This window comes from Podarcis erhardii (genome assembly GCF_964252035.2).
Source record: "Podarcis erhardii genome assembly, chromosome: 8".
NCBI lineage: Eukaryota > Metazoa > Chordata > Lepidosauria > Squamata > Lacertidae > Podarcis > Podarcis erhardii.
This window is the reverse complement of record NC_138499.1, coordinates 3199007-3221678: the sequence shown is the minus strand read 5'-3', so window position 1 is coordinate 3221678 and position 22672 is coordinate 3199007. Positions and strand designations below refer to the sequence as shown.

General features: G+C 45.7%; 2 protein-coding genes across 2 annotated transcripts in view; one reads left to right on the top strand and one right to left on the bottom strand.

Annotated features, from left to right (window-relative positions):
* Nucleotides 1-22672, top strand: part of NAPRT (nicotinate phosphoribosyltransferase) — a 221860-nt gene that overhangs the window by 64961 nt on the left and 134227 nt on the right. The gene's annotated exons all lie outside the window — the stretch shown is intronic.
* LOC309349049 (1-phosphatidylinositol 4,5-bisphosphate phosphodiesterase gamma-1-like) overlaps nt 1-22672 on the bottom strand; it is a 94275-nt gene that overhangs the window by 3689 nt on the left and 67914 nt on the right. Inside the window, exons 18-29 of the mRNA XM_081874916.1 lie at nt 18669-18852; nt 16127-16204; nt 13768-13871; nt 13254-13350; nt 12132-12198; nt 9625-9788; nt 8621-8717; nt 7449-7673; nt 5591-5739; nt 4307-4421; nt 2891-3052; nt 1809-1897 (exon numbers count right to left, since the gene is read on the bottom strand). Coding sequence (XP_081731042.1) covers nt 1809-1897; nt 2891-3052; nt 4307-4421; nt 5591-5739; nt 7449-7673; nt 8621-8717; nt 9625-9788; nt 12132-12198; nt 13254-13350; nt 13768-13871; nt 16127-16204; nt 18669-18852 — 1531 coding nt within the window. The remainder of the gene's footprint in view (nt 1-1808; nt 1898-2890; nt 3053-4306; nt 4422-5590; nt 5740-7448; nt 7674-8620; nt 8718-9624; nt 9789-12131; nt 12199-13253; nt 13351-13767; nt 13872-16126; nt 16205-18668; nt 18853-22672) is intronic.

Here is a 22672-nt window from a genome sequence, read left to right as displayed (position 1 = left end):
AAAATGTAATGAAAAAGGGTGAAAGACAAAAGTTCTATTATGTCAGAAGTAAATAATATGTTAAGGGCGTTTAAATATAAGGAGGAAAGATTGGAGACATAATAGAGTGATTTTAATAATTAGAAATGAGTTTTGAAAGAGGGTAAGGATTTGCTGTATCTGATTGGGTAAAGAGGAACACAAAAAAGGGAGGCGTGAGGAAGTCAAGAAAGAAAGTTAATCAAATATGAATTTAAAAGCTGGAGTTTTTATTTTTTATTTTTTATTTATTTTTCTTTTTTCTTTTTGATGTATTTGTGTATCTGTGATTGTTTTTTGTGTGTCTGTATTTGGTGATGTTTTTCTTTTTTCTGTAAAAGTAAATAAATATATTTTTTTTAAAAAACAGATTGCGTTTATTGCAGGGGGTTGGACTATTACACTGGGGAACAAAATTTTTGTTGCATTGACACCTGCAGTTGTTCTAACCTAATTTCGACGTGCTGATTTCATATCTGAAGTTGGTTTTGTTCTGTAAGCTCTAGTTTTTTTTACAATTCATGTTTTTCACTTTTCAACATAGTATTTGTTTTTCACAATGCAAGAATTCAATATTATATTAAACACATAGCCAAAGTAGTACAATATGAGTATAAATGTAAGTGACTTATATAGCATTGAACATAACATATATAGCATTGAAAATGACATGTATATCTATGTACAGTTGGAGGTATGTAAAAAAATGTATTCCCTTGGGATACACAGTATACTGGGGAAAATATTTTCCCCCATTTTCTTTTGTATGAGATTTTTCAACTGTTCTTATATGTTCTTTCAATGCTGATTTCAAATCTGAAATTGATTTTCGTGTACATACTATAGTTGCAATTTCCGACTTTTGCCGATATGTCCTATTTACCCTGGGGATAAGTGGACACTGACACTTTGATCTGCCCTAACCATATGGTAATTATTGTTTTACAAACTTAATTTTTCTTTATTTTTACAGTTTTGTAACCTAAATATTTGTATTTTTCATATTGGACCATGGCTTCATCAAGTAGACAGAAATGTGTCCACTTGATTGCGGAAAACCTCAGAGCAGTTTACAAAAGATAAAAAGGTTTTAAAAAGTTATTTATGTATGCCACTACTGTGGCCCGTGTTCTGTTAGCCCCAAAATGGAAAACGAGCGAGGCCCCCGCTAAAGAAGAATGGCAACATAAACTGATGGAATATGCACAGCTTGCGGACCTAACATATAGAATAAGAGAACAAGAAGAGCATACATTTAAAGAAGATTGGAAAAATATTTACTGAATATATGGGGGGAAATTGTGTACACTTGAAAATGTCGGCAGCATTAAGATAAATTCAACAGCATAAACAAGTTTTGGTGGATACAATAATGGATTGAATATGCAGGGATTTGTGATATGCAAAATGTACCATGGAAAGAGAAGAAGGGAAGTCATGGGCATTTTAAGGTTGTTTAAATGAATATTCTAAATTGTAAAACAGAAAATTGTATTAAAAATTTACACACAACCCCCCCCAAAAGATAAAACAGTAAAATCGAGGGAAAATTATGACACTTCTTAAATGCATTTTAACTTGGAACCCTGAGAGAACCACAACCACATTTTGTTAGTAAATGCAGCTCCTTTCTCTAAGTATTTTGATGCTAAGGTCAAAGCCAAGAGGGTCCACGCAGAATTACAGACTCTTGCTTTTAACCATGGGCAACCCATTGCATGGGGCATTAGATGCCCATCTGCCAGTGGAGGGCGAAGCAGCCGATCAGATACCGCAAGCATCTTGCTTACCTTGGCATTGACAATTTCAATGTGGATCAGCAAGGAAGCGAGTTCGAGGTCCTCGCTGTAGCTGTTCTTGAGGGGCACCGACCTGTAACCTGCAGGCAGAGACCACAGTTGAATGCAAGTGAAAGAGGAGCAATAAATTTGGAACCGGCTGGTCTGCAGGCATTGCCAGAAGGAGGCGTACAAGACACCTTCCAACCGTCTTAGGGATTCCTCTCTGGATTTGTGCAGAGTTTACTCCTTAGCCCAGAGTTTCCCAAACTTGGGTTGTCCCCCTGTTTTTGGACTACAACTCCCATCACCAGGATGAGTGGTCAGGGATGATGGGAATTGTAGTCCCAAAATGGCTGGAGGCCTGAGTTTGGGGGACCCTGCCATAACCTTTTCTTCTCTCATAACAACAACGACAATAATAATAATACTGTTAATATAAAAATATCAACTGTCAAGGAAGACCCACTGGGCCACTACATAATTTCCACGGCACCCGTGGCCAGTGGGACTGGGGCAGAGAATAGAAACAAAAATCACAGGAGATTCCAACATTGGAAGAATGGCGGAGTAAGATGGTGGAATACGCTGAGTTAGCAAAGCTGACAGGGAAGATCCAGGATCAGCGTGACGAACTGTTTCAAAAGGACTGGAGCAAATTTATATGCTATATGAAAGAATATTGTAAACGTCTGAAAATGTTTGTAGCTTTGAGCTGAAATGTTTTGTAATGACAACATAAGGAACTGATTTACATTTAACAAGGAGAAATATAGAAACAAGAGAGAAGATAAAAAAGTGGTTATAGAAATGCTAAGATTAAAGTAAATATATACGGAAATCAGGAAGAGGGGCGGGAGGAGGTTGGTGCTCTGGTAAGAGCGAGGTTTGAATTTATTGATGTACGTATGGATATTGCGATTACAAAAACTGAAAATGTAGTATTTTATTTTTTTAAAGGAGAATGGGCCCTGTTGGATCATGGGGAGAGAGAGCCATGAATCAGTGTGGGAAAGGAAGCGGTGTGTATGTGTGTGTGTGTGTGTGTGAGAGAGAGAGAGAGAGAGAGAGAGAGAGAGAGATCCAGCGCATACCTGTTTTGAGGCCCTTGACAGGGAAGGTGGCTTGAGCCAAGAAGTTCGGGTCGCTGAACATGTCCTCCTCGTAGACCACAAAGCGCAGAAAGGCAAACTCGGGGTTGTTGATGTCAAAGACAAACTGCTTGAGGAGCCAAACCGCATTGAGGCCGTTGTCAGCTGGGAGCGGAGGAGGAGAAAATCAAAATGAAACAAGGAGATTGTGAGGAAGCCAAGACCTCTGAACTCCACCTGGAGTCCTGTGTCCAATTCTGGGCAACACAATGTAAAGAGGATATTGACAAGCTGGAAGGTGTGCAGAGGAGGGTGGCCAAGATGATAGAGGGTCTAGAAGCCAAGCCTTATGAGGAACGGTTGAAGGAGCTCGGTATGTTTAGTCTGGAAAAGAGGAGACTGAGACGAGACATGGATGGCCATCTTCCAATATATACGATATACAATATACAATATCTATATTGTCATTGTCCCATACAGAACAATGAAATTGAAAAACTACATAAAACATTCAAAAACCCCTAAAAACTCTGAAACCCCATTTTAAAATACAATAATATACAATAGAGACTCCTTATGCTGAGTTACAGATAGGTAGCCGTGTTGGTCTGCCATAGTCAAAACAAAATAAAAAAAATCCTTCCAGTAGCACCTTAAAGACCAACTAAGTTAGTTCTAGGTATGAGCTTTCGTGTGCATGCACACGTCTTCAGATTTGATCTAAAGACCAACTAAGTTAGTTCTAGGTATGAGCTTTCGTGTGCATGCACACGTCTTCAGATTTGTATCTGAAGACGTGTGCATGCACACGAAAGCTCATACCTAGAACTAACTTAGTTGGTCTTTAAGGTGCTACTGGAAGGAATTTTTTTATTTTGTTTTCCTTATGCTGAGTTTAGAACCAGAATTGCATTTGCGTAGAAACTGTTTCTCAGGTGGCTAGTCCTGGTCTTTATATATGATGGGATGTCATATGGAAAATGGAGCAAGCATGTTTTCTCCTGCTCTGGAGGGCAGGACTCGAACCCATGGCTTCAACTTACAAGAAAGACGATTCTGACTCAACATAAGGGAGAACATTCTGAGGGCAAGAGCAGTTTGACAGGGGAACAAACTCCCCTGGAAGGTAGCAGGCTTGGAGGTTTTTAACCTGAATTTGCTATAACCTTAAATGAATGAGTCGTTCAAACTGTCACGAACACAAATTGCTGACCCCACCTCTGGGAAACTAGGAACTATGCAAAGCCACGAGACTGTAGGAAATGACTCAGAAGATACACATGCTATGAGCAGGGGGGAGGGGGGAAGCCCCCCGTTGTGAGAGCAAACCGGCCTGGAGCTCTAGTTTTGCTTTGCGGGAAGAGAAAGGCCAGTAATCTGTCTGTCTCGTCTGTCTGTCTTTCAACCGCAGCTTCTCACCTACGACATCCGTCTTGTTTTTGCTGTTGTCGAACTCGGAGCCACAGACCTCCACCTCCACAAAGGGGCAAACGATGCTGCGTCCGTTCTTGGGGAGGTGCCGGGCCCCTAGGATCTGTGGGGAGGAGAAGGGGGGCACTGAGCTAGGCAGAAAGGGTAAGATGTCAGAACATTAAGAGGGGCCTACTGGACCAGGCCAAAGGCCCAGCATCCTGTTCTCATGTTGGCCAACCTGAAACTCGCGAGCTGGATCCGAGTGCGAGAGCCGCACTCTCCCCTCCTGAGGTTTCCAGCTAGTGGCATTAGGAAGCAAATTCAAATGCAAATAATAATAATAATAATAATAATAATAATAATAATAATAATAATAATAATTTATTCTTTATACCCCGCCCATCTGGCTGGGTTTCCCCAGCCACTCTGGGCTGCTTCCAACAAAACACTAAAATACACTAACCTATTAAACATTAAAAGCTTCCCCAAACAGGGCTGCCTTCAGATGTCTTCTAAAAGTTTGGCAGTTATTTTTCTCTTTGACTTCTGGTGGGAGGCCGTTCCACAGGGCAGGCACCACCACCAAGAAGGCCCTCTGCCTGGTTTCCTGTAACTTGGCTTCTCGCAGGGAGGGAACCGCCAGAAGGCCCTCGGCGCTGGACCTCAATGTCCGGGCTGAACAATGGGGGTGGAGACTCTCCTTCAGGTATACTGGGCCGAGGCCGTTTAGGGCTTTAAAGGTCAGTGCCAACACTTTGAATTGTGCTCTGAAACGTACTGGGAGCCAATGTAGGTCTTTCAAGACCGGTGTTATGTGGTCTCGGCGGCCGTTCCCCATCACCAGTCTAGCTGCCGCATTCTGGATTAGTTGTAGTTTCCGGGTCACCTTCAAAGGTAGCCCCACACAGAGTGCATTGCAGTAGTCCAAGCGGGAGATAACCAGAGCATGCACCACTCTGGGGAGACAGTCCGTGGGCAGGTAGGGTCTCATCCTGCGTACCAGATGGAGCTGATAAACAGCTGCCCTGGAAACAGAATTAACCTGTGCCTCCATGGACAGCTTTGAGTCCAGAATGACTCCCAGGCTGCGCACCTGGTCCTTCAGGGGCACAGTGACCCCATTCAGGACCAGGGAGTCCTCCACACCTGCCCGCCTCCTGTCCCCCAAACACAGTGCATAGGAAAAGGAACGGCACAGTTTCTCCCGCCGAAAAGCACCGGACGGGAGCTGGAGCTGGGTCGCCCCAGTCTCCCCCTCCTCCTCCTCTTCCTCATCCTCTTCTCACTTGCCTGCAGCTGAACGGTGATTGGTTCCACGTGCTTCAGGCTGCTCTTGTCGAAGGGGTCAAAGAGCTCGTCCCGCATGATGTCCGGCTGCAGCACGTATCCGCTGCGGCCCCCCAGCATGAAGAGCGACTGGTTCAGCTGCATAGGCTTGTCTGGAAGCAAAGGGAACAATTTAACCCCTGTGTTGCAAACAATAGTCAGTAGGCAGTGACTACAGTGGTACCTCTGGATACGAACGAGATCCGTTCCGGAGCCCCGTTCGCATCCTGAAGCAAAGGTAACACGCGACTGTGCGTCTGCGCGTGTGCAGGTCGCGTTTCGCCGCTTCTGCGCATGCGCGTGACGTCATTCTGAGCGTCAGCGCATGCAGCAAAACCCAGAAGTAACGGGCTCCGCTACCTCTGGGTTGCCGCAGAGCGAAACCCAAAAATACTTAACTTGAAGCTGCTTCAACCCAAGGTATAACTGTACATAACTTTATGACCTCTGATCCATAGCAATGTTGTTTTACTTTCTCATTCCCCATATAGATGGGTTTATGAAGCATTTCTGTATCCTTCTGCTCTGCTGAAGAAGAATTCCACGGAACAGTGGGTATATCCGGGATCACTGTTCACAACGTCGGTTTGCAAACTACTTCAGCAGCGTTAGACGCCATAAACAAAGCTTTACAGACTGTTTTCACCAGATGAGAATCTGACCCATTGCTTCTTTCAGAGACTTGTATAATCTTCCAAGACTTTCAAAGACTTACGTTTATTTGGCTTTATGTTTTCAAGTGAATCCATTAAGAATGCATATTTTGTGACTTTCAGAGATTCATAAGTTTTTTGTTTATGTGATTTCATATACTTCATATTATATAATTTCCATTCTCCGTATACTTTTCGATTTGATTTGATGTTGTATAAATATTTGGTTTTTATTTTTTAATTGACATTTCCTTGCTACTGTTAAACTCTTTTTTGTCCTTCTTTTTCTTTCTTTCTTCTTTTTCTCTTTTTTGTGCTTAACTCTGTTGTACTTACCTTTATTGTATGATTGTACTTTAAATCAATAAAGATGTTATTAAAAATAAAATAAAAATAAAAATTGGGGTTCGTCTTAAAAAAATAAACAAAATTATAATTACTTCTTTTGCCCTTACACGCTTAACAATTGCCTATAATGTTAAGCGTTTAGAGCTTCCAAGTTTTGATACTGTGGGGATGACAGCAAACTTAATATCCGTACGTGCATTTGTCCTGGAAGACAACACTTTGTGGTTGGCAATTGTTTTGTTTTGTTTTTTTCAAAAAAAATTATTGAGTTTTTCACAATTATAACAAATAAAACATAGCAAAAAAGAAAAAAAAACCATAGGAAAAAAATACAATACTAAAAAAAAACAAAAAAACTGAACCAAGGCCACAACAATAAGAAAAAGTATTCTTAATCCCATATCTCTTAAAGACCCAATTTTGTTTACATTTTTTATTGACTTCTTCAAGTCCCTCCTTTCTGAATTTCATTGTATCTGCATGTAACAGCTTTCCAATATCATTCTTAGACAAAATATTTCCAGTTATTATCTATCTTATTCACTTTTCTTAGTGTTCTAGGCCCCATTTATTTAATTAAATCCCAGTTTATTCCTAGGCCTGTTTGGTACCTTCAAGTGACTTCTAATTATTTACATTACAATATTTATTCAAATCGTCCTTAAATTTCTTCCAATCTTCTTGATATTCCTCTTCTTTCTGGTGCTTGGCAATTGTTGTTTTTCCAAATGTCAATAAAGCTTGCAATGAAAGGGAAAAGGGAAAAAAGAGAGAGATCAGCCACTGATTGCAGCTGCTGTAAGGAAAGGGGGCTGACCTACCGGGGGTCTGGAAGTTGAGGGCCACCAGCTGGCTTCCGCAGATCCACATGGGCAGCGGGTCATAGTTGGAGGAGTCCAGGCGCTGCCCCTTGGGGTAGATGCGGCTTAGCTGCCGGCGGTTGTACTGAAGGAACTTTTTGCCCTTCCCACGGTTGGCATACTTCTCCGCCTTGGTCTCCGGGAAGGAAGACATGTCTCTGTAACAGGCCTTCTCCGTGCCGATCTCTGGAAAGAGAGAAAAGATTCCCCCGTCCAAGCGGGGTTGGGGAAACACTCTCTTTTGAAAGAAAACTACCGTATTTTTCGCCCCATAAGATGCACCAGACCATAAGACACACCTAGTTTTGGGAAGAGGAAAACAAGAAAAAAAAATTCTGAATCCCATAAGCTGCGCAGTGATCCCGCTTGCTGTCCTGCCTTATAGGATAGCTGCACGCAGTCTCTCCCGGGCAGCGGGAGCCTTCATCCCCTGCCCGGGAGAGGCTGCATGTGGCTAATAATAATAATAATAATTTATTGTTTATATCCCGCCCATCTGGCTGGGTTTCCCCAGCCACTCTGGGCGGCTTCCAACAAAACACTAAAATCCAATAACCTATTCAACATTAAAAGCTTCCCTAAACAGGGCTGCCTTCAGATGTCTTCTAAAAGTCTGGTAGTTATTTTTCTCTTTGACATCTGGTGGGAGGGAGTTCCACAGGGCAGGCACCACTACCGAGAAGGCCCTGGTTCCCTGTCACTTGGCTTCTCGCAGCAAGGGAACCGCCAGAAGGCCCTTGGCGTTGGACCTCAGAGTCCGGGCCGAATGATGGAGGTGGAGACGCTCCTTCAGGTATACTGGACTGAGGCCGTTTAGGGCTTTAATGGTCAGCACCAACACTTTGAATTGTGTTTGGAAAAGTAGATGGGCAGATAGCCTGAATATTACCTTAGATTCCTCCCTCGAATGAATGAATGAATGACCAGATATTGGGGAGTTTCAAGCCAATTTTGGGCACCTGTTGGACTCCTCTTGGCTCAAAGGCCAAGATGGTCTTGAGGGGCATCCCAGCACCAGGCAGGGAAGGAAGCAGGTACCCAGAGACAGGAGTTTGATGGGTCAAGAGATTCCCCCGGGGCATGTCTGCCCCCTATTTGCACGTGGGACTGGATGGGAGATGGAGAGGACTCACTCTCTTCGTCAAAAGGCACCGGGCGGCAGTAAACGACCAGCTCGGAGAGCTCGAGGGCAATCTTCTTCCTCCGCTCCATGATCTTCCCCTCCTGCATCTGCACAGGATACACAAACGGCAGAAAAGGTAAGAAAAAACTCCACGGAGCATCTGTTCGTTTTGATCCATCCATATGAATAATTACTTTCGTGAAATAGAGCGAGCCGGCTGACAACAGTACTGTACAACTGATCTATAATGTTTGGCGGAACTGGCACTGTTATAAATGTCGCAAAACACCCATTCCACATTTGTGGGGCAGCACCCACACTTTGAAACCTGTTGATTTCAGGCATGCACCTGCTAAAATTTTGTTGTTGTTGTTGTTCACTGCAAAAAGTGGTATTACAGGGAACCAGGCAGAGGGCCTTCTTGGTGGTGGCACCTGCCCTGTGGAACGCCCTCCCATCAGATGTCAAGGAAATAAACAACTGTCTGACTTTTAGAAGACATCTGAAGGCAGCCCTGAATAGCAAAGTTCTTAACGTTTGTGGGTTTTGTGTTTTAATATTTTGTTGGAAGCCACCCAATGTGGCTGGGGCAACCCAATCAGATGGGCAGCATATTATTATTATTATTATTATTATTATTATTATTATTATTACCCCAACACAAGACTCTGGGAACTGTTCACTCATTGCAATCATTTAGCCCTGATTAGGGAAGTTTATAACGACTGATGTTTTACTGTATTTTTAACCTTCTGTTGGAAGCCACCAAGAGTGGCTGGGGAAACCCAGCCAGATGGGCGGGGTAGAAATAATAAATTATTATTATTATTATTATTATTATTATTATTATTATTATTATTATTACTGACTCTGGAAAGGTTTCTAGAGTGGCTTGTGGATCAGCAAAAACCAACCCCCCATCAGGCTTGCAATGTCTTCAGGCTTTCAAAGCCATGGCACAAAAGGAAAAAGTGTTGGAGAGGGCAGAGGAAAACAAGTTCTTGGAAGACTCACCCTGGCATCTGCATTCTGCGTGGCCTCCCGGATCTTGGCCACCCAGTCGTTGAGCTCCTCCTGCGTGTCTGTCGCCACGTCCAGCGACTGGGATGGGTGGGTCATCTGCTGGGAATGGATGGTGAAGACAAATGGTTTGGAGCTCCTCCCGTCTTTGGAGATAACTACAAGGACACCAGAGGGGTTGGCTTTACTGGAAGAGGCTCTCAACGCAGGAATGCTCCGCGGAGGAGCACGCAGGGCAAGCGACAGTTCCTGCTCTCCCGTTGCAGGGGAGATGGACCAGATGGTCCCTTTCCAACTCTACAATTCCACAATTCGATGGAAGCCAGCCACTGAAGAAGATGCTGCCTGCATGGACAGGCTCCCTCTTCATTGCCCCGATAAACCCCACAAACCCCACCACAATTTCCTGTAACATTCCTACCGAGGCTCCCCAGTCCCAGTTCAGTTTGACTGGTGTGCCTTCCAGTTTCCGAGCGAACGCAGCCAATTTGGCTTGCCGTTGAGATGGGCAAAGCCGGGCTCGTCCTGGGGAGATGGCGGAAGCCGAACAACCCAACCTGTAGGAATGATCGCTGGGTTGTGGAGCACACTCCTCCCCCCCCCCCTTAGACAAAACCACAGCTTTCTGAACATCATGCCCTCTGTCTAACCTTTGCTCTCTTAGTGGTCTGTCTGTGACCTTTGTCTCTTTTGTCATACATTGTCCAAGGGGAAAATGACACGGTGGAAACAGGTGCCAACATAACCTTGTACCACCCCACGGTCTCGGGATTGGAAGATGTGTAAAGCTCACAGTCCAAAATGTATCTGACTGGTTTTGCATCTTGTGCTAATAAAAAGAGCCTCAGCAGAGCTGGCCGGCAGCTTGCTTGTGCACAGCTCACCTGTATTACCAACTCCTGCCTCATGTCCATAGGTGTCAACTTTTCCCTTTTCTTGCGAGGAATCCTATTCGGAATAAGAGAATTTCCCTTATAAAAAGGGAAACGTTGGCAGCTATGCTCATGTCCTTCACTTCACCAACCTCCACATTTGCTCCAGGGTCTCCAAATGGCAGCTTCCAAGCGCAACTGGGAGGAGGGAACAGGTGTTTTGCCCTCATCTGCTCCTAGCAGATTAATTTCTCAAGCAATAATTTTGCATGTTTAAATTCCCTTCACTAATAACCTCAGGGCCTTATTCCTTTAGCAAACTGCTTTGAGGTTTTCTAAAATCAAGTGGGAGGCAAATTTTATAAAATGCAGGTAAAAGGTTAAGGTAAAGGACCCCTGGGCAGTTAAAAGGTAAAGGTAAAGGGACCCCTGACCATTAGGTCCCGACTTTGGGGTTGTGGCGCTCATCTTGCTTTATTGGCCGAGGGAGCCGGCATACAGCTTCCGGGTCATGTGGCCAGCATGACTAAGCCGCTTCTGGCGAACCAGAGCAGCGCACGGAAATGCCGTTTACCTTCCCGCCGGAGTGGTACCTATTTATCTACTTGCACTTTGATGTGCTTTTGAACTTCTAGGTTGGCAGGAGCAGGGACCGAGCAACGGGAGCTCACCCCGTCGCGGGGATTCAAACCACCGACCTTCTGATCGGCAAGTCCTAGGCTCTGTGGTTTAACCCACAGCGCCACCCGCATCCCCCTCCTGGATGGTTACGTCCAGTCAAAGGCGACTCTGGGGTTGCGGTGCTCATCTGGTTTTCAGGCCGAGGGAGGAGGCGTTTGTCCACAGACAGCTTTCCAGGTCATGTGGCTGGCAGGACTAAACCGCTTCTGGCACAGCGTTGCGAAATTAATGAATGTTAGAACAATATTGGATTGGAACTAAGTGGTTTCTAGCTGTAATGGGTTAAAAGAATATGAAAAAATGGGTTTATACAAGTAAAAATTCAAGATTGTAATAATTTAAAAATAAGATTTGGGTAGCGTAATTTGGGAAAGAAATTGTTGAATTAATAATTTGATTTGGAATACAAAAAAGGGAGGTATGAGAAGGTCCGAGAAACAAGTTAATGAAAAATAATGTGATGGAAAGATTGACTGTTTTTAACAATTTTTATTTTGTATTTTGTATTTTGTATTTTTTTCTTTTTCTTTTTTCTAATGTAAAAACCTTAATAAAAATTTTATAAACCGCTTATGGCACAACAGAACACCATGACAGAAACCAGAGTGCACAAAAACGCCGTTTACCTTCCTGCTGCAGCGGTACCTATTTATCTACTTGCGCTGGTGTGCTTTTGAACTGATAGGTTGGCAGGAGCAGGGACAGAGCAACGGGAGCTCACCCCGTCACGGGGATTCGAACCACCGACCTTCTGATCGGCAAGCCCAAGAGGCTCAGTGGTTTAGACCACAGCGCCACCACAAACAAGCAGCGCTAGGATTCACGCCCAGGGAAGGTTGTATTCCAGGATACTGTCCTGTTTGGATTCAAACTCAGTCCTTCTTCCCCAAGGAGGGGGTGCATTGATAACCCCTCCTTTTTCCAGTCCCTGCTTCTTCAGACACTTACCTACATGGCAGGAAGGGACATCAACGAAACCTTTCAGGAAGTTGCCCAGAGGGCTGTTCTCCACAGACTGAACAAGAGAAAAAGAGAGAGGGGAGAAATCAGGATTTCATTTATTGTTCTTGTTTTTAAAGCTGTGCCGGTTAACCAACAAAAGACAGGGGGTCTGCGATACCTCGAGGTCTCAATCCCTACTGCGATCCCTATCTGCGATACCTCGAGGTCTCAATCCCTACCTTTCTCTTGCTACGCTCCCCAGACACAAAAGTAACACATAAATGAACCACATTCATTTCACTTTTAACCACCCGTCCCCACAATCAATGGGCATTGTACAAACACAGCCTGCAGACCTCAATTGATCCATCAGTTCAATTGATCAGAGCTCTAGCTGCAGATTCTAGCAGCGTAACGGTGGATCAAGAAACTCATTAGCCTCGCATCTTAAACAGGGGGCTAGGAGCCGTTGATAAGTCTCATACTCCACGAAACCAGCCGCAATTTTAAGGTGTGTCAGTTTGATTTTATATGTTGTGGTCCTGTTTGTGAACAGCCCTGAGACCTCCAGGTACATTGCAGTGTATAAATTGAATAAATAATAATAATAATAATAATAATCTGGGAGTGGGTCTGTGCAGATGGGAACTGGGGGAGCTCAGGAGGAAAGAAGGAAGGAAGGAAGGAAGGAAGGAAGGAAGGAAGGAAGGAAGGAAAGAAGGGAAAGAGGGAGGGAGGGAGGGAGGGAGGGAGGGAGGGAGGAAGGAGAAGAAGAGTTTGGATTTGATATCCCGCTTTATCACTACCTGAAGGAGTCTCAGAGCGGCTAACATTCTCCTTTCCCTTCCTCCCCCACAACAAACACTCTGTGAGGTGAGTGGGGCTGAGAGACTTCAGAGATGTGTGACTGGCCCAAGGTCACCCAGCAGCTGCATGTGGAGGAGTGGGGAAGCGAACCCGGTTCACCAGATAACGAGACTACCGCTCTTAACCACTACACCACACTGGGAGGGAGAGAAAGAGGGAGGGAGGGAGGGAGGAAACAGAGGCGTCTCCCTCTCAGTACCAGTGGGAGGATGTCATAAATGGCAGCAGAGAAAGGGTTCATTCAGAGGGGCCCAAACTCACGGCTTCATCCTGCTCCGTCACAGAGGTGTTCATGATTTCCTCCACGTAGTTGGCGGGGAACCAGAGCTGCTTCTTGCCGCCGTAGTCTCCTCGCCACCTAGAGAGGGTAACAGGAACAAGGCAAGCAGACTGACTTGGGGGGCACTGGGGGGCCGGCACTGCATGCTATGGCAAGGGGAGAGCCGGGGAGCCGGGGGGAACAGAAAGAGAGCGGTTAAGAAAGGCACCATCACACTCACACACACAGAGAGAGACACACCTGTCTTGTTAACACCATGCAGAAAAAGTGTGCCAGAAAAAGCAGGAGAGACAGGAAAGGGGAGATTTCTCTCTCCTTTCCCTGCCTCTTCTTACACAAGGTTGGAGGAGATTCCATGATGGGATCCGCCAGCCGGGAATGAGGGAGCAGCATAAAATCATAGAATTGTAGAGTTGGAAGGGACTTCAATGGTCATCAGCAAAAGTTCCAGCACTTCTTTTTTTAGAAACAAAAGTCCTGAACTCCAGGACTCACCATCCTCCATCTTGCTTGTCAACGTTGTGAATTATGGCTTGTTTGCAGAACGACAGTTCGTCTTCCCGCTGGGCTTTGTAGTCATACAACGCCTTCACTGTGCACTAAGATGCAGACAAGAGAGGGATGAGGCGAAATAGTGAAATCAGTAGAATGGAAATAAACCTCATGATGGGAAATTAAAAGAAACTTTACTGGATGTTAAATGACAATAGGAATTAAAATGTAAAATACAATCAAGGTAACTAATTGTATCTGTAAATGAACATAGACAAACAACAAGACGTGTATATACAGAGAGATTTATTTGTGTATAGACACTGTACGGATAAAGTTGAAAGAAGGTCAACAATATACAAAATCGATAAAGACAATGCAAAAAAAAAGATGACATAAAAAAGCCAGAAGGATGAAGGAGGAAAGTCAACTCTTAGGAGTAAATGTAAATGTAAAGTAATGTGTGTACGTATAGTAAAGGTAAAGGGTAAAGGGACCCCTGACCATTAGGTCCAGTCGTGGCCGACTCTGGGGTTGCAGCACTCGTCTCGCTTTATTGGCCGAGGGAGCCGGCGTACAGCTTCTGGATCATGTGGCCAGCATGACTAAGCCGCTTCTGGCGAACCAGAGCAGCACACGGAAATGCCGTTTACCTTCCCGCTGGAGTGGTACCTATTTATCTATTTGCACTTTGACATGCTTTCGAACTGCTAGGTGGGCAGGAGCAGGGACCGAACAACGGGAGCTCACCCCGTCGCAGGGGATTCAAACCGCCGACCTTCTGATCAGCAAGTCCTGGGCCTGTGGTTTAACCCACAGTGCCACCCGCATCCCTGTATTTATAGTATGTAATCATAAAATCAATAGAGATTATCTTCAAAAAAGAAAGAAAGATGCAGACAAGAGAGGTTATTGCCACATTTGCACTAAAAGCAGCAGTCTCAAAATTAAGAGCAAACTGCAAATGGGCAAACAAACCTGTGCGTATTATGTCCGCCCAATCCTTGTGTGTTCTGCACTATTTATTTTACTTCCAGTGTTGGGGTTTTAAAATATATTGGAGTGCATCTTTTGCTAGGCTAATGGGAGATCTGGGCCAAGGGAAAGGATTCATAAAGGAAGGACGAGGAATTGGGCAGTATCCAGAAGTCTCATTTCTCCCTTAACTACTTGCAGTCCTATCCAGCGCTTATCTGGGACCAGGAGATTCAGTCCCTTGAAACTTTCTGTGGTCCAGACACAGTTTGCTAACATTGGAGCTCTGATGTGTCAGGGAATGAATGGCAGAATTTGAGCCTTGGAGCAAAATCTCAAGCTTTCTTTGTGGAAAGCCTTGGCAATGCTTAGATTCCAGCTGATATCAGTGCTCGCCTTTCAGTTGATCCTGGTGAGCCAGAAACCACAAGGGAAACAGCGGCTGCGGGACACACCTTTTGTCTAAGGTTCGCAAACAGCTTCCAGAATCACATGTTCTGGATTGTGTCTTAAATCACTGGCAGTGCTGGAAACATGCATGTCTTAATTTCATAAGTAGATGGATCTTTACTGTGGTGGTTTTTGTTATGGCCTGTGACGGAAACAAGTAAACCTAACAAAAATAGCAAGGAAAATGTTATATATGTGCTTTAGACGAGATTTTGGTTTTATGACTGCAGAGCAAAGCTTGCAAACATGTTGTTTGGAATTGGTGAGTTCCCCTCTGCCCATCCTGTAATTTATCAGCCACAAATAAATTCGTGTTGCCCAGAGTATACTTTGTGACAGCCCTAACGCTTGTCCAATCCAGGATTATTATTCCACCAAAACCATGAGGACTAGAGAGTTGCGAGAACACTCTGTGCCAACAGAAAAATCCAGGTCAAAAGCAGCAAAAGCTGCTGAGAAATGTGTCTTTTCGGTTCAGGAAATAGAGAACAGCTTTTTCATTTTAACTGATTTTACGTGCAGCCTCCGTCTGTGTTTCCATTATTATTATTATTATTATTATTATTATTATTATTATTATTATTATTATATTTTATTTATACCCCGCCCTCCCCAGCTAAGACCGGACTCAGGGCAGCTAACACCAGGTATAAAAACAATTGATTAAAATACAACTTAAAAACAAGATTAAAGCACAACATTAAAATGCAGCCTCATTTCAGTAGAAATTCAAATCAAAAACTTTTTGGGGGATGAAAACGTCAAGTCTTCACCAAAGCCAACTATCCAGACTGGTCCTCCGTGGGCCAGAAAAAAGCCAGGGAAGCCCCCTATTTGTTTCTGGTTGTGAGGATGCAAAGGAGGAACATGGAGATATTCAGAATTAGAAACAAGCCAAGAGCAGAGGGCATCCCAAGGGCCTTTCTTGCTCACTTACCCTGGCTGTGGGCATCTTGTTGGCTTCTACGTAGAAGTGAGGGGTCCGCACCTCGTACAGCGCTCCGTAGTCCAACTCCTGTAGGGAAGAGGAGGCCCACTGTCTCAGCCAGCACTGAATCACAGAACTGTGGAGTTGGAATAGGACCTAAAGCGTCATCTGGTCCAACTCCTCTCTGCTCCCGGCTGGCAGCTGCCTTGGCTCCCCCCTCCCACTGAGAAGTCACCAAAAGCTCCAGAAATTTCCATCAGGGCAGTCAGGCAGAAGGGAGCCTCTTTGCCTTGAAGGTATCCGATAGCTGGGCATGGAAAACTTCTCCCACGGGTGTCCTACGAGAGAAAACCCCTGCTGCTGCATGGAAGGAAAACAACTCAGGAAATTTGGCACACTCCCCCTCCTGCCCACCCTGAATATTCCCCGTGTTTTGGGGTGACAGTAGAAGAAAACAAGAGGGGCATGACATAAAAAATTTAAGATCATATATATATATATATACACACACATACATACACATATATATATACATATATATACATGCTTTCGTAGATTTTCACGGGTACAGGAATGCAGGTTTTGGTGTCCTCGGGTGTCTTCCCGTGTAAAAGTTGGGGTGTCTAGGCGACGTTTCGACGAGGTCTCACTCGTCATCTTCAGGCTGGTGCTTTCGGCTTCTTGTTACTGGAACAGAGCAGGATCTCAGTGTTTGAGTTCCTATAAATACTGTAGAGGGGGTGTGGTGTATAGCCTCCAATGTTCTGGGCAGAGAGGAAGTTCCCAGGCTAGTGTGCCTTTTCTTCTTTTGTTCCTTAATTACTTGAGAGATATCTTGAGTGATTTCTTGAGTGATATCCTGAGTACCACTTAGGTGGGTCATTAGGTGTGGATTAGTTGTTAAAGTCTTTGTGTCTTGACCTCTTGAACTTTGTGAAGAGTTTTCCTGAGAAGATGGCTGTACTGTACTTAGTTGTGCTCTGGCTTGGCTTCGTGTATAGGGGCGAGCTGTGGTTTTGTGGCTTGTGTCAGCCAGGTCTGTGTAGGGATTGCAGGGGGGTGCAGCATCCGGAGGTGCCACCATGGATTGGCTACTGGATGGTGGCACCTCCGGATGCTGCACCCCCCTGCAATCCCTACACAGACCTGGCTGACACAAGCCACAAAACCACAGCTCGCCCCTATACACGAAGCCAAGCCAGAGCACAACTAAGTACAGTACAGCCATCTTCTCAGGAAAACTCTTCACAAAGTTCAAGAGGTCAAGACACAAAGACTTTAACAACTAATCCACACCTAATGACCCACCTAAGTGGTACTCAGGATATCACTCAAGAAATCACTCAAGATATCTCTCAAGTAATTAAGGAACAAAAGAAGAAAAGGCACACTAGCCTGGGAACTTCCTCTCTGCCCAGAACATTGGAGGCTATACACCACACCCCCTCTACAGTATTTATAGGAACTCAAACACTGAGATCCTGCTCTGTTCCAGTAACAAGAAGCCGAAAGCACCAGCCTGAAGATGACGAGTGAGACCTCGTCGAAACGTCGCCTAGACACCCCAACTTTTACATGGGAAGACACCCGAGGACACCAAAACCTGCATATATATATATATATATAGTTCATAAATGTACCAACCAAGCACGTACATAGATATCTAAACCACATGTCTGAAACCCCACAGAGAAAGTCCTGAAACCATTTTGTCCCTCCCAAATTGACCTCAAATATTTCTCTGCAAGGTCGAAGGAAAATGGAAAAACCTCCCCATTGTCTTTTTGCTCACAAATCCTGTCTTAAGGGTATGTCTGTGTTTGAATAGGGTGAGACTGTGAGCTGGCTCAGGAACTAAGTATTTATCATTACAAAAGACTGGCCAGGCTCCCCTGCCGGACAGGAAATAAAACAACACACTCAGATTTCTGGTGTAGACCGCCTTTTATGTAATGTAGGTATTATGTATCTGGGGAGGGGGCGGTCTTGGGCTACACCCCTTCTGTGATGTATGTATGATGTTTCTGGGGGTGGTCTTGGACTGCAGGGTGGGCAATTTAAAATGTCTATATAAGGGTAGGCACACCTTTGTTCTGGGTCCTTTCCTGCATGTGAAGGGGTCACCCTGTTGCAACAGATCAATAAAGATCAGGCTTACTAGCTGCTTTGCTTCTCAATACTCTCTGGTTGGCCTCTGTTATTTTCTCTGACCGATGGAGAACCTACAAAGGACTCTATAAGGGCTCTTGTGTCCCCCATAAGGGAATAAGGGCAGACTTTTGTTTGTTACAAGCAAATCTTCCCCATGTGGAAATGCGAGATGCCCTTAGACCAGGCGACCATTGAGATCTGCTTATCCCCCAAAGGGCTCCATTAAGGGGATATCCAGAACTTCTAAAGCACCTTTTGCCCCCCAACCAGGTGCCTTTCCTGTGTATTGGACTACAACTCCCAAGGGCTGATGGGAGTTGTAGTCCAAAACACCTGAAAGGCACCTGATTGGGGGCGACGGCGGCCTTAGAGGTTGCCAGCCAGGGCAGCACCCCCTCACCGCCGTGCCCATCTTCTCCAGCGTCTCCTCGTTGATCGGGTAGCGCAGCTTCATCTTGCGGTACAGCGGGTGCTTCTCATAGTAGCTGACCAAGTCGAGGAGGCTCTCAAACTCCGCCGAGCTGCCCAGCATGAAAAGACGACCCTCCTGCTGGATCCGGCAGTGCTTGATCTTGCCTTCCGCCCTGCAGTTAGAGGAGCCCAGAAAATACAGAGATGTTGGGGTGGTTCCACAACCCACAAAACTCAGGATGGAGAGCAGCAGGTTTCAAATGCAGAGGAATGCATGTGAGCATCAAAATACAGAAAAGGGTTCTAAACAGGAGGAGGAGCTCAGCAGCCGGGCTCCGAAACACTGCACGGGGTGCGTTTGGGGCAATTTCTGAAAAGGGGCAGTGGGGTATCACAGAGTCGGAAGGGATCCCAAGCATCATCTAGTCCAACTCTGCTGTAATGCAGGGATCTCGACAAGATCAGTGTCTGGAGCAGGAACGAAAAAGGACTTCCTTTTCGGGGAGGGGATGTTAAAGTTTGTGGGCTGTAAATCCTTTGACCCACTGAGTCTGCTGCAATGGCCCTGCAATAAATCTGAATTTACCGCCACTCCGACAAACTCCAGTGGCGCCCACACGCTTCCACTCGCGCATTGCCACTCTCCTCAGTTGCCGGATAATAGCACAGTTCACAAGCAGCGTAAACTGGCTTGTCTGTGGCGACGGGGTGTCTCCAATAACTCAGCTCGACATGAGTGCTTCTAATCTTTACCTCTTTATTTAGAAGCATTCAAAACAGAAAAGAAAAACCTAGAGTTTAGCTGTGTGCCTGCAGCTTTCTGCCTCTAACAAAAAACGAAACTACCAGTGAGGAGGAATTCAAGAACCTTTTAATGAGGTTACAGATAGGTAGCCGTGTTGGTCTGCCATAGTCAAAACAAAACAAATTCCTTCCAGTAGCACCTTAAAGACCAACTAAGTCAGTTCTTGGTATGAGCTTTCGTGTGCACGCACACTTCTTCAAGAATGTATGACTAAAGAAGAAGTGTGCATGCACACGAAAGCTCATACCAAGAACTGACTTAGTTGGTCTTTAAGGTGCTACTGGAAGGAATTTGTTTTCTTTTAATGAGGATGAAAGATGAGAGCACAAAATATGGTCTGAAGCTCAACACCAAAAAAACGAAGATCATGGCCACTGGTCCCATCACCTCCTGGCAAACAGAAGAGGAAGAAATGGAGGCAGTGAGAGATTTTTCTTTCTTGGGCTCCATGATCACTGCAGATGGTGACAGCAGTCACGAAATTAAAAGATGCCTGCTTCTTGGGAGAAAACCAATGACAAACCTGGACAGCATCTTAAAAAGCAGAGACACCACCTTGCCAACAAAGGTCCGTATAGTTCAAGCTCTGGTTTTCCCAGTAGTGATGTATGGAAGTGAGAGCTGGACCATAAAGAAGGCTGATCGCTGAAGAATGGATGCTTTTGAATTCTGGTGCTGGAGGAGACTCTTGAGAGTCCCATGGACTGCAAGAAGATCAAACCTCTCCATTCTGAAGGAAATCAGCCCTGAGTGCTCACTGGAAGGACAGATCCTGAAGCTGAAGCTCCAAGACTTTGGCCACCTCAGGAGAAGCGAAGACTCCCTGGAAAAGACCCTGATGTTGGGAAAGATGGAGGGCACAAGGAGAAGGGGACGGCAGAGGATGAGATGGTGGGACAGTGTTCTCGAAGCGACCAGCATGAGTTTGACCAGTGGAAGACAGAAGTGCCTGGTGTGCTCTGGTCCAGGGGGTCACGAAGAGGCGGACATGACTAAACGACTAAACAACAACAACCTTGCTCACATTCTCAGACAGACTGCTCTCCAGAGAGCGCTCAGCCCCCACAGAGCACAGATCAAAGGAAAAATGCCTGGGTCATGTGGGCAATGCACCCAGTGAATCAGAACGCTCCTGGAGTGTTAACTCTTGACTGTCCAGAACCACAACAGGGGATTTCTTTCCACAAACATGAGACACCCCACTCGGTCCTGCAGCATTCTTCGGACACCGCCCCTACATTCCCAGGCCAATCTTCACTCACTGCTGGCGTCCGTCTGTCTCGAGAGACAATGGAGTGCGCCTCCAAGGGTGAAGCCAAACCGCTGGAGAATCACGGCGCCTGCTGTGGCTACAGAGGCTGGCAAATCCACTTTCGAGCTAAGGAGGAGGTGGGGTTGCGGGCTTCACGCCCCTCCCCACACTCGCGGGGGTTCTTGGCTGCGTCATACCCCGCACCAGCCAATCGGCTGGCGCGGTGGGCGTGGCCTCGCCTACTTAGGTCTGGCGCGGCCAAGGACCGCCCTCTTTCCCACGCCGCAGCTGACCTGGTTTCCCCTTCCCTCCCACCCGTTAGGCTAGGTTCTCTGACGTTACTATGAACTTCGGTTGGTCGCCGTCAAGGGGCCTGGTCGGAATTTTTCCATCTGGCAGATTGGCTCCAGCCATTTGGTTTTCGCCTACCTCGTAGCAATCCGTCGCAACTCCTCGGTATTGGCGATAGGCATTGGTCGGGGTACAGTCTATTGTTATGCAGATGAAGGGGGGAGAAGGAGCGGCATCACCTTCTCCCAAATAAAGGGTAGTCCGGTAAAGGTTTCCGGAGGGCGTGGCCTCGTCCTAAGCCTATGGAGGTGTGGGCCCTCAGCACGCCCCCACACGGTGACCCCGGGGGAGGCCCTAGTTCAGTGTTTCCCAACCTTGGGCCTCCAGCTGTTTTTGAACTACAATTCCCATCATCCCTGACCACTGGTCTTGCTAGCTAGGGATGATGGGAGTTGTAGTCCAAAAACAGCTGGAGGCCCAAGGTTGGGAAACACTGCCCTAGTTGACGTGCCTCAGCAGGACTCCTCCCACTGGTGGTTAACCCTCACCGGCCAGGCTGGTTAGCTGTAGGACCAATGCCTAAGCCAATACTGCTCAATTCCTGTAAATAAAGTTGTGGCCTAATTCGACCCATTAACCTGAATTATTACGTCCTGTGTCTTTATTTCTATGGGGGGAGGCGGGAACTCGCCACGCAACTCGTAACTGCTGCTTCCTGCATTGTTTTTGCAGCGTTAGCAGCATGGAAGTGGCCTCCCCGGGGTGCAAGCCTGGGCAGTAGGGATAGAGGTTCTGGTCCAAAGGAAAGCAGAGCAAGATGTTTGGAACCATCTTGGCTGCAGGAGTTGCTGGAAGGAGTAGTACAAGATGCCATAAAAAAGCCCCACGAAGGTTGGGGTTGCAAGGAAATAAAGAAGTTTTGGGGAATACAGTGGTGCCTCACAAGACAAAAATAATCCGTTCCGTGAGTCTCTTCGTCTAGTGGTTTTTTCGTCTTGCGAAACAACCCTATTAGCGGCTTAGTGGATTAGCGCTATTAGCGGCTTAGCGGCTATTAAAGGCTTAGCGGCTTAGCGGCTAAGAGGCTATTAGCGGCTTAGCGGCTTAGAAAAAGGGGGGGAAAGCGGAAAAAAATCGCAAGACTCGCAAGACGTTTTCGTCTTGCGAAGCAAGCCCATAGGGAAATTCGTCTTGCGAAGCGCATCGAAAAACGGAAAACCCTTTCGTCTAGCGGGTTTTCCGTCTTGCGAGGCATTCGTCTTGCGGGGCACCACTGTAATACATAAGGAACTTAAGAAAATGCCCAAAAAAAAAACCCTGATAAAAAACCCCGAAGCTTATCTGTTAGGGTTAGTGGGCAAAGACATACCACATATGAAAAAAACCCACAATCTCTTTATATGCAACAACAGCTACCAGGGTAGTGATTGCTACTAAATGGAAGTCTCAGGCCATACCAACAAAGGAAGAGTGGATTTGTAAATTAAGTGAGTGTATAGAATTGGCAAAATTAACTTCAATTATAAGATACGAATCAAATCAAAAGTTAAGAATGGAGGGGAAGTATTTTGAAGATTATATGTCAAGATATTGTTCTAAAAACGACATGTTGATAGGCTTAGAATAAAAAAATGTAAGCAATAAC